The sequence below is a fragment of the Accipiter gentilis genome, chromosome 23 (genome assembly GCF_929443795.1).
Source record: "Accipiter gentilis chromosome 23, bAccGen1.1, whole genome shotgun sequence".
Lineage (NCBI taxonomy): Eukaryota > Metazoa > Chordata > Aves > Accipitriformes > Accipitridae > Astur > Astur gentilis.
Genome location: NC_064902.1, coordinates 19,300,675 through 19,312,206, shown reverse-complemented (window position 1 = coordinate 19,312,206; position 11,532 = coordinate 19,300,675). Strand labels below are relative to the sequence as shown.

General features: G+C 47.9%; 1 protein-coding gene across 1 annotated transcript; it reads left to right on the top strand.

The window, feature by feature from the left end:
- The first annotated feature begins 168 nt into the window (after positions 1-168).
- Positions 169-6,918, top strand: LOC126049928 (2-epi-5-epi-valiolone synthase-like). Its single transcript, XM_049827058.1, has 5 exons — positions 169-338; positions 2,632-3,265; positions 4,942-5,175; positions 5,868-6,120; positions 6,818-6,918. Exons 1-5 carry the CDS (start codon positions 169-171, stop codon positions 6,916-6,918), a joined length of 1,392 nt encoding a protein of 463 aa, XP_049683015.1.
- Positions 6,919-11,532: the final 4,614 nt, after the last annotated feature.

Below are 11,532 nucleotides of genomic sequence, written 5' to 3'. Positions count from 1 at the left end.
CCCCTAGCGTGCATCCCAGATTAGGTAATCTTAGTTTTGTAATTGGTCTCCCCCGTGGAGCCAAGACCTGCCCTTCCAACGCCTGGTCACCTGGAGCCTTTAAAAAGCACCTCAAAGGCACCCAGTTACGGGAGATCTCTGAACAGGGAGATTTTACCTTCTAGAAGCATGCCAGTGTCAGAAGAGACCTTTGCGCCAGCGGCCCCGGCCACCGTGCCCCAGGAGCCCCGGCAGACAGACTTCCAGCTGGTGCGGGTCAAGAGCACGTGGTGCCGGATCAAGAAGGGAGAAGCCCCTTCTGACTGCGAGGACAAGATAACTCTCTCCGAAGCAAAAATGTAAGTATAGGAGCCCACGTTGCTCGTTGGCGACTGCGCTGGATGGCTCTGGCTGGTCAAACTGCGTGGTCTGCCTGGCGGGATGCATCTTAGTCGGAAAAACCGTCTTGTGTGCCGTTGCGGCTTAAACCCACCATTACGTGTGCAGCCCTGCGAAAGCGGGCTTCAAATGTGTGCAGGATGGCAGCACAGGTATTTGCTGTTCTCCTTGGCGTGATTTGGCTAAGTTACAGAGGGAATTTTATCAACAGTCTCCATTTTTGTAGATGGGAAGTTTCTTTAAACTTCTGAAAAGCTTACTCGGGGACTTCCAAATGCTGCACTTGGGCTTTTTTTTTCCCTGTACATACATGAAATCTTTGTGTGCAAAAGCTCATGCACAGGCATGGGAGAAGGACGCGTTTATAGAGGTGGTTGCAGATAAATGAAGTGCCTAGATGGAAAAAAATAAACACAGTAGGTCACTGACAGGAGCAAAACCCATAACACATCTCTCAAACTGTAGAAGCCACCTGATGCTGCTTCAGAGAGAGGAGGGAGATAAATTTCCCCCAGGGATACATACAGCTCTTTGCTGATATTACATCTCTCCAGTTAATTATCCTTTAATTACAGGATACTCCTTTTCATGAGCACATGGAGCCCCGTTTGCGATGCACGTCTTCCTTAACACGGCTACGTTTTCCATGTCAGAAGTCTCCTAGTATTTGTCGTACTCAGGTTTTAATGTCACAAGTCTAACCCTTGTCTCAGTCGGGTCAGAGGGATCTTCACCAGTGTCAGCAGCGGCTGCACGCAACCATTGCTCCGGCAGAGCTGCAGCAGGTAGAACAGGACTTTAGCAGATCCAAAGGCAGTCTGCTGGACCTCCGGCAATAGCTGGATGAACCCAGGGCCCAGAGCAGACCCAGAAAAATCCCCAGCTGACATATGCTTTAACAAGGGTGTGTTCGGACTCAAATTCACTACTGTTTTTGTACAGCAGAGGGGCTGCTGTAGGAGCTAGTTGTGCCATCCAGCACTCAAAAGCTGATTCTGCCAACATTCAAAACCATCCTGTCTCTTAGAAGGGTCACATGCCAGAGGTGGATGCACAAGCACATAAAGTAGGGCTATAAGGTATATACTTGATGCATTAAAACGGGCACGGTGACTTTTTTATAATACTGCATTTGAAAAGCACAGAAGAAATTTTCTGGAAGATATAAATCCTCATGTAATACTTAAAAATGTCAGGGCCAGATTTAGAGGTAATTTGGTAAAGAAAGCAGAGAAGCATCTATTTAGACCAATAAGAGAAAGCTCAGGCATGTGGAAAGAAATTGGGCATGTATGGACATCTGATTATCCAATGAGCCATCTGCTCATTCAAAAACAAAACAAAGGTTCGTGGAAACCTTCAATTTTTACCCAACTGCAGCTCAAGAACACGTCTTATATAAAAAACATTTTTTCAGTTTTGTTCTGTCTTTAAAAAAAAAAACCAAACCCTTTCCTGATTCCCAACAAACTAAAAAAGCCACTTGTTTTTCACCTGGCTCCCCCTTCCCAACAGAAGTAATAACTGGATTGCAGGGTTGCATTCTTCACTGTTTTATATAAATACTACATGCCAGTTTTGTAGGCTTCTATTTGTCCTTTCAAACTCCACTATAGAAACGTTTGCCAACTCTCAAATAATTACTTTTTCATTTTAATTACCTGAGAGCACTTCCTATGTCTATCATATCTGTTTTGAGGTAAAGAGATCCACTTTTTGATGAGATCCACTGTTCATATGGAGAACCATAGAGCTATTATTTTGTATGGAGGGATGTGTGTATGTGTGTGGCTGTGTGCAGATAGACAGGAATAAATCAAATCATATCACCCAGATGTACTAGGCAGGGGATGTTTCCTTCATAAATACTTTGGAAAATTTTGGCAATCTCTTCCCCACTCCCTTTTGGGAAGCTGGGATGATTGGTCTGGGTTTCTCTGCTGTTTTATTGACAACTGAATGAGTTAGAAGGAAAATTTTTTGCTTCCCCAGCCCTTCTTGCTCTCTGTTTTATCATTACCGTGTAGAAGTTCAGCCACATGACTGTTCTCTAAAATGTGGGAGGGTTTCTCTGGTGCCAAAGCAACCGAGCCCTGAGATGCATCCCACCCTCGCAGCCCCACGCTTTTGCAGTGCACGGGCAGGAGACACCGCGTTCCCCACCCCCAAACTACATCCTTAAACTCGTTCAGACATGCAAAGTACAAAAGAGGAATAAAATCATTTCAAACTGTGTTTTCTGATCCTTGCCAGAGGTGAATGCGTCTCCGAAGGCGGGATTTCCTGGACAATTGAAGCTCCCATCTATTTTTGCTACAAAGTGGTAGAAACGTACAATATTCTGGATCCTTCTAATACTACTCTGCTCTGGGGTCACATAACTGACCCCCAGCAACTAGAGCTAGCCACTAGTGGCAAAAGGAAGCTAAGGCGCTTTATCGTCATAGATGAAGTTGTTGATGAACTTTATGGCTCTAAAGTCAGAGAATACTTTGAAGAGAATAACGTTCAGCACAAAATCCTCGCCCTGCCTACCACTGAAGAAACGAAATCCATGGACCTGGTCTTGAACATCTTGCAAGAAGTCCAGAACTTCAGCATCGACAGGCGAACGGAGCCCATCATCGCCATCGGAGGAGGCGTCTGCTTGGACATCGTAGGACTAGCCGCGTCGCTCTATAGAAGACGTACCCCTTACATTCGGGTCCCAACAACCCTCCTCTCCTACGTTGACGCCAGCGTGGGGGCAAAGAACGGGGTAAATTTCCTGCAGTGTAAGAACAAGCTCGGGGGCTACACCCCCCCGGTAGCTAGTTTCCTGGATAGATCCTTCATTCAGAGCATTCCTCGGCGACACATCTCCAACGGCCTTGGTGAAATTTTAAAGGTATGAACTTTTGCACCTGCTGTTTTCATCGCTGAAATCGTAGAATCATAGAATAGTTTGGGTTGAAAGGCACCTTTAAAGGCCATCTAGTGCAATCCCTCCCTGCAGCGAGCAGGGACATCTTCAACCCGATCAGGTTGCTCAGACCCCTGTCCAACCTGGCCTTGAATGTTTCCAGGAATGGGGCATCAACCACCTCTCTGGGCAACCTGGGCCAGGGTTTCACCACCCTCATCGTAAAAAATTTCTTCCTTATATCTAGTCTGAATCTACCCTCTTTTAAAAGTTTAAACCATTACCCCTTGTCCTATCGCAACAGGCCTTACTAAAAAGTCTGTCTCCATCTTTCTTATAAGTTCCCTTTAAGTATTGAAAGGCCACAATGCTGGTAAGCTGTCCATCAGTATCCATGGCATTGTACAAACCGCCCCAAGGGTGGGCCATCAAGGCTGCGCGGGGACTTTTAACTCTCATTGAGCCTGTATATACTTTTACAGCTGCTAAACTTGTTAGAACATATCCCTTAAACGCAGTGCCTAGTGCTAACGCTGCGGACCAAACTCCAGAACTGAAGGCTAGACATAGACACAGCACAACCAGGGAAGAAAGCATCTTCCCGTTGAGGCTGATCCATAGCAGTCTACAATGAACTGCTGGCAGAGAATCTGAGGTTCATTATACTGGGCATTAATAATCTGCAAGATCATTTGCACTGACCTCGCGGGGTATGATGAGTGTGGTCAATTAATCTCCCGCGAGACAAATTCTACTTCTAAAATTACCTGGGAAGTGCACAGTAAATGGTTTTATGCCTGAAGAGCTTTGAAAACTTTTGATAAAGCAGAGTTCAAGCTGTTAAAGTGTATTAGAGATGAGTTCATCAGTAGCATTTTTCAGTGCTTGCATACTGGGAAATCCCCAGGATATCTGGAGGTTTCTGGCAGGCACCGGGAAATCTGCAGGTCACCATTCCCCCCTGCAGGAGGGGTTAATGCCCGAGTCAGAGGGTGAAAAATTACGTACTTCCAACAATGAAACCGCTTCTGAACCTTCATATTGCCCATATTGCAGTGCTTTCCCAACTTCCCTTGCCCAAGGATTAGATGAGAGTTATCCCGGGGGTGTCCACCATCCAGTCCCTGTCCTGAGATGGCCACCATTCAGCTGAGAGTCTCAAGTTTTCTGCCAGGCACACAACTAGCCAAAGCTCATTCCAAACCATCTGCTGGGCTATTGGAGCACATAGCAAGCTCACAGCACAGTCAGGGCTCTCCAGCAGCAAGGGAAGTTGCCCACCAGTGCTCCCACCATCTCTGCCATTTTACCAGAGCCCCACTGGGCATTTCCACACTGCCTTTTTATATGTCTTCACTTACCATAGCTGACAACACATGTAATGCCACCAGGTCACATTTCCTAAAGCCCTGAATATCCACCGGACTGGTGTGCCCTCCCTACTCCTACAGTCCCACATACATGCTAAGCAAGAACTGTATCTACAGAAATACTTTTGCATGTTGCAGAGGTAGAACTTGCCCACACACCAAATGTGTAGGTATTTCTTTGCTAGCGTATAACGTGATACTATAGTCTAGTCTATTGAACCACTCAAGTTTTCAACAGCACATACAAGAATCACATAATTATCTTTAATCACCTCTTCTGTTCTACCCTAGATGGCACTCATGAAACACAAAGGGCTGTTTGACCTGCTCAAGAGCCATGGGAAATACCTGCTGGACACCAAGTTCCAGTCTTACAGTGGTTCTGCCAGCCATGGGGATGCTGCACTGCAGACTACCAGGATTGCGATTGAAACCATGTTGGAAGAGCTGGCTCCCAACCTCTGGGAGGATGACCTGGACAGACTGGTTGACTTTGGTCACCTTGTAAGCCCAGAGCTGGAAATGGTAAGTGACAGACTTTATATTTCAATATCTGTTTAAAAAAAAAAAAAAAAAGTTTTCAATCAGCAGCATGAAAACTTTACGCAAAAGGAGCTGAGCTAAACTCCAGATTTGCACATTACCTCAGATCACCCAACACACCCAGCCTGGTCCTGTTGGATAAAGAGACCCCTTTCCCTGCCCCATTTCCCCCACTCCTCCACCCGTGTTTCCTATTCAGGCCACAGACCAGTTATTGCTTCTTACCGGGCATTTACCAAAGTACAAAGATAACCAGATTTCAGCGAAGCCATTAGAAATCACCAACATGAGCTACAACAGCGCAGAGGCACGGAGACCACAGCCTGTATTACTGAGGAGAAATTGCCACTGAGGAATAAGGGAGGGGGACTAGACCTTATGCAAAATTCAGAGTTCTTCTCTCCATCCCATGGTGCTCTTCATCAGTGATTTGAATGGGAGAAGAATTAGATCCTGGATCCCTATGGGAGATTTTACATGCAATTAATCACCCGTAAAAGAGATCATCCTCTGCAACCCATAAATCACAAGAAGCTAATATCCAGCAAATCTGTACTTCTACTGCTTTGAGTCGAATGACAATTTTCACGAGTACTTTTCAAAAAAGCTATTTCCGATTATTTACTGCTTGTCACCCCAAACCTTTTCCCCCACCCACCCCTGCTCCGCTTCAGAGGGTTTTACCATCGCTGATGCACGGCGAAGCCGTGAACATCGACATGGCGTTCATGACGTACGTCGCCCACGCGCGGGGGCTCATCACCGCCGAGGAGAAGGAGCAGATCATCCAGTGCATGAGGGGCCTGGAGCTGCCGGTCTGGCACAGCGGCTGCAGCTGGCCCCTCATCAAGAGAGCGCTGATGGAGCGTCTGAAACACAGCGGGGGACAGCCGCGGATGCCTCTCCCCACCGGCCTCGGTGTAGCAGGTACGGCGGCGGCGGAGGGCAGCGAGCCCCCAGGAGCCGGCGCTTGGGGGGGGCAGCGGGCATCATGTCCACCGACATGCTGGGAAACGCGCTCTGTGGTTCGGCAGTTGTACGTTTCTGGTTTTAATTGGGCTTTTCTTAACGTCTCAATAAGGCCAGTCGAGAGTCAGCGTCCCGCTCTTGTGCGTAAACACCAGAACTCGGTTAAGGACTGAGGGCTAATTGCATTATGATTGACCAATTCACTTCGCAAATTGTGTTTGCAAACCAACCGTCTAAATGCAGTGCTCTGGCAGACAAAACAGAAATGTCGTAAGGGAAAAACAATTCCTGTGTTATATGTTGAAAATACTTGTTAAATAATCCTTGGCAAAAGGAATTTCATGTATTACTGTGCCTAGAACTAATGCCTGAAAGCTAAGTAGTATCTGTTCAAAATCTGGGGTGAAACACTCTTACAAGATTTTTTTTAAAAAACCCGACCCCTACCATAGAAGCAATGCACGGGACCAGGTTGTGATCTCTTGCATCGGTATCCATCCGGACTACTTCCATGAACCTCAGTCTCTACACACTCACAAGAAAACAGACTCTCATAAACTGTTTGGAGGAGCTACTCTCCCCCCTAGTGAGTTAGTGTATGCAAGCAGGAGAAGCTTCTCTGGATGTCCAATTAACTACAAGTCTTATTTTACAGAGATATTCAATGACACTAGCGAAGAAACCTTGGAAAGAGCGTACAAGCTGTGGGTCAGGGACTGCAAGACGGTGCTGGAAGAGGAGCCCGCTGCCCTCTGAGACCTGCGAGCCCGGGCTGACGGTCCTGCCCCACGCGTAGAGTTGTTCAACGTCGTAAGTTAGTAGGCAGGACTGAATTTTAAACAAGATAAATACAGCGGCACCTGCGAAACGCTGTACACGCCAGAGGTGCATGGAACAAGAAGAATATTGGCATCTGACCTGATTCACCTCTTTCAATTGCTCTATTTGAAAGGGAATTGATTAGACCTGCGTAGCGCTCAAGAATTGATCACTCAGAAGCGAAACCACCGAGTGCCCATAGTGTAGCTCATAACAAGCTGTCTCCTTTGGGGGAAGCGAGTGGCATTTATTCATTCTTTTGGTTAATCCAACCTGGGGGCTGCCATGGCCTTGCACAGTGCTGTCCCACTATTGCTTGTTCCTCGACCCCTCAAGTCAGTAGGTGTATCTGGCTCTTAGAGCACGTAAAAGAAGTGGGGCATCTTGACGGCACCACACAAAATCTCCGTGCTATATAAAATCTTTGAAGTGGGATATCTCCTTCACTGATTTTGGCATTCTGAGATCTTCTGGTTTGCTCAGCTCATTCAAACTAGCAAAAAAAGAAACTTAGCTGCCTGCCTTTGCTCCCAGTGTAAGGGAATGACACGCTTTGATCACAGGCACCGGCACGTAGCCGCGGATCAGCAGATATCGCTGCTGTGAAGCACAACAGGACCCGTATCTTGATAGCATGGGAATCCTATGTCTTGGGACTCTTAGATACCGAGGACGTGCTGGGAGGCTCACCTTGCTGCCAAAACGTTCAGCGGTGGTTTCACTGTGTAACCCCTGCAAGCCACTGGTGTGACAAATGCGGTACGATTTGAGTCAGCGTTGCCTGTGAACAAAGTTGAGCCCCAAGGTATACCCCAGAACCCCCGGCATCCTCACGGAGTGTCTGCCACGGGTCTCCTCATACCTGGCTGGCTGGGGCTCCTTCCCCATCGTGGTGCTTTCCGGGTAGATAAGGTCAGCTGGGGGAAAAACCCAAGAGAAATCAGGGGACACCAAGAGAGTTTATCATTTTCAAGCAGCCTCAGTGTCATGTCTCAGGATCCTCGCAGACTCAGACCAGATTACAGATCAGATGCTGATTGTGAAAAACGTAAAGGCAATGTCATCCTTCCACCTGGAGGTTGAATCAAAGGAATCACAATCAACAAACAGCCTTTCAATTATTTACTGCTTTTTTTTTTTTTCTTATGTCATACCAGTTTGTGCTGATGTGCTGTCTTCTGTTTGCTGAAGTAATAAAAGCTATTAAAACCGGAAAACTTTTAAAATAACGATTCCATTGCTGCGTGCAGTGCGTGCATGTGTACATTTGCACGCGCTCGATAGGCAGAAGGGCGCTGGAGGGGTGAGGAATAGACCTGATATAAATTCCCTTTTCCTCTTGAGCCCAGAGAAGACGTGCCTAAAATTACACAAAAATACTTCCTCGACACTTCCCCAGAGCCATGCGTTTCTCTAGCTTCAGGCCGGCGTTTCACACAGACGGTACCACCTTACCAAGCAGACCTCTCGCAGCAAACAGCGTAAAAGCGGATCCTCAGAGCCACGGTTTCCCATAGAAATAATCCCCTAACGCCCCGAGTTAAATAAGTCTGTGGCTGAGGATATCAATGACATTTTGTCCTTCATCCTATGTCAAACATAGGGTCATTCAGCCGGCTCCCGACAGCGGCCACCGAGCGGGGAAAGCATCGCTCCCGCTCGCAGGGCAGCTCTCTGCACCGTCAGCCTTTCGCTAGAACAGAAAAGGACGGTGCAACACGAGGCTAGACGAGGACCCGAGGTTTTTAGGAGCGTGAGGGAGCCCCAAGGGCAGCGGTGCTGAGGGACAACGTGTTGAGAGCCTCCGGGAGGGAAGGTGCGGGTTTGTCTCTGCCCCATCTGGTGCCGGCCACCTCTCGGAGATGATCTGGGACTGGAGCCCTGGAGCTCTGGTGCTCCTCTCCCAGAATTTACGGGGATCACCCGGGTCCGCTCGTGAGTGGTTTATCTCCTCCCTGGGAGCCGGATGGGTCGTTGTTCACATCAGATAATCTAGAACTGGATGGAGCGCAGCGTTATCGGCTGCCCAACGGTGTCCTTCAGTGCAGCAGTGCTGCTCCCATCTACCTACACGGAGGAGGTACAAGACAAACGTCAGCTGGAGCCGCTTCTTCTAAATGTCCAGGGAGAGAATCTCGGGAGCCCAGAGGAGTTTCACACTCCAGTCCCATGGAAAGCCAAGCAGCGGCGTAGCAGGGTCCAGCCAAACTGAACCCCGCAAAGTCACAAAACTACACGTACACGTTAAAAAGCCCAGCATCTAGGACTGACGCGCTATCGGTGACAGTGACGTGGCTGCGGGTCACCTGCCAGACGTTCCCACACGTTGGCTTTGCCTCCATCTTCAGGAGCCGGCATGTGTGTGTAACAACATATCAAAGGAGCTGGAGCACAATTAAGACTGAAAAGTGAACACATGATTATTATTTTTTACCCTCCCTTCTGCTGTGGGTGACAGAATACAATCAACCCCTGACATGCTTGGTTGCTTAGTAGCAGACAGCCACATTTTTAATTATATACTAAAATATGCTAAAGAACATAAAACGGCTGTGTGACTAATACGTGTATATCAAGAACGGCATATGACAGCAGCTAAATTGCTTCAGTGTCTGATAAAGAGTGCCTCTGCCTGGCTTGTCATCGAAAGATCAAGGAAAGGAGGTGGAAAGTATTATTAATAAAACAGCGACTTTTTAAAATATGCCTCATTGTTTGCAGTGCATTTTTTTTTAATGTCTAGCATGAATTTAATTCTTTTCCATTTATTCAGCTTTGATTTAATTCCCGCTTTTTCAAATGGAACTGTTATCATTAGACCTAAAATCTCTGCTTATTTTCTTATTACCTTCAATGACGTATTACTCCAAAGAGAAAAGTGGAAAGCCGTACGGGACCCAGCCAGATTCTCCGCAGCACAAGTTCTTCATGGATTTGTTTGAACAAAATTACTTTAGTGGTCAGAGAACAAGAAATTATTTTACTCTTTACACATTCTGAATTTTTTTCAAAAAATGAATTTCTGCAAAAGAAAAGCAATTTCTTTTGTATCAACCTGCTCTAGAAACTGCTTTTCAGCGGGGGGGGGGGGGGGGGGGAGAAAAAAAAAGAGAAAGATTATGAGCTCTGATGTTTTTTAATAAAGGAGTATCTAAGCAGTTATTAATCATGTCCACTCAATAGTAGCATTCAATGTAGCCAATGCAAAATGAGAATCAGGCCAGAGATCTCGAAGGCACTAAAAGATTTTGACTAAATGTATTTAAAGCAGCTAAACAAACAGCGCTGAACATCGCAGCAACTGCCCAATTCCTCGTACAACGCAACACATGCTCAACCGTTCCGCGTTGTCTGCCCGGAGCCGTTACCGCTGGTACAAATTACACGCTGCGTTCAGAGAAAACGACTTGCAAATGACAGTATTAAATCATAGCTCGCCCTCGTTACAGCTTTGAAGCCAGCCTGGAAAGGACGCAGCCCCACAAGAGCGTGCTGTTCCCCGCTTTTTTTAATTAACGTCTAACTCTTGCTGCTATCAAAGGCGGAAAGGAGGAAAGCCGGCGGGAGCGGGGAGCTCTGGAGAGGCACTGCTGAGCGGCGAAAAAGCAGGCAAAGCATCTGAGCGAGACCAGAGCCCCCAGAGATGCGTGTCCCATCTGCCAAATCCCGCTCGGAACACAGAGCGCATCCCACACCCCTGCTCCCGCGGGACGAGCGCCGCGCTCCGACACCGGGTATACCGCTAGAGCCAGGCGCCTGCTCTCCCTCCCAAATAATTACAGCTGCCCTACCTACCGATGGCTATGGCGAGGCAACCGCTGACTCCCAAAACCTCTGCCGGAGTCCCACAGCCGCCCCAGACTCCCAGTTCAGCTCCCCTGCCCGCAGCAGACGCATCGGGCATTCGGGATTTCTCCCATAGCTCCTTTGAGACGGGATCCACAATATGCAACCGTGTACATCGACCCCATGGTGATTTTTATAAATACGTTAAAAGAGCGATCAATATTTAGATGCTTTGCACGCCCTGGCTCGTCCTACTGACCGTAGCAGCCTTCTCGTTGCCTCGCACAGCTCTTGGACAGCATCAACGTAGAGGTCTGCCACAGGAACCGTCCTTTCGTTCTGCGATCACGGAGCACAACGGTGCCTCAGCCCCAGTGACCCCAGCCCTGGGAAGGACGGGGATGGGGTAAAAGAGCAGCAGCACGAAGGGCTGGGAGCTGCCTTCTCTCCAGGGAATCGCAAACGGGAGCGTCTGTCCACGTTCAGCGCTGCCGGAGTTCCACAGGCGGCTTCTCGCTCTTTTGCAATCCAGGTGAGAAAGTCATCAAAAGGAAGAAATCGCAGCTTCAGGCTGCGGTGGAGACACCAGCCTCGACACATGCCCATTAAGAGAGTCGCTCTCAAAAACTTGCTTAAAAAAGGAGCAGTTTGGAGTAAGGATGCACTTTGGATCACAGGCAAAGGCAACGGCGATGGCCAGTGCACACGCATTTAACCTGCAAGCAAGCATCCTATTAAGTCTTACTGATTTTAATAAGCCAGGGA

Coding starts and splice junctions, on each gene's coding strand:
- LOC126049928 (XM_049827058.1), top strand. CDS start 169: ATGCCAGTGTCAGAAGAGACCTTTGCGCCAGCGGCCCCGGCCACCGTG. Junction 3,266..4,941: donor GCCTTGGTGAAATTTTAAAG/GTATGAACTTTT, acceptor GTTCTACCCTAG/ATGGCACTCATGAAACACAA. Junction 6,121..6,817: donor CACCGGCCTCGGTGTAGCAG/GTACGGCGGCGG, acceptor CTTATTTTACAG/AGATATTCAATGACACTAGC.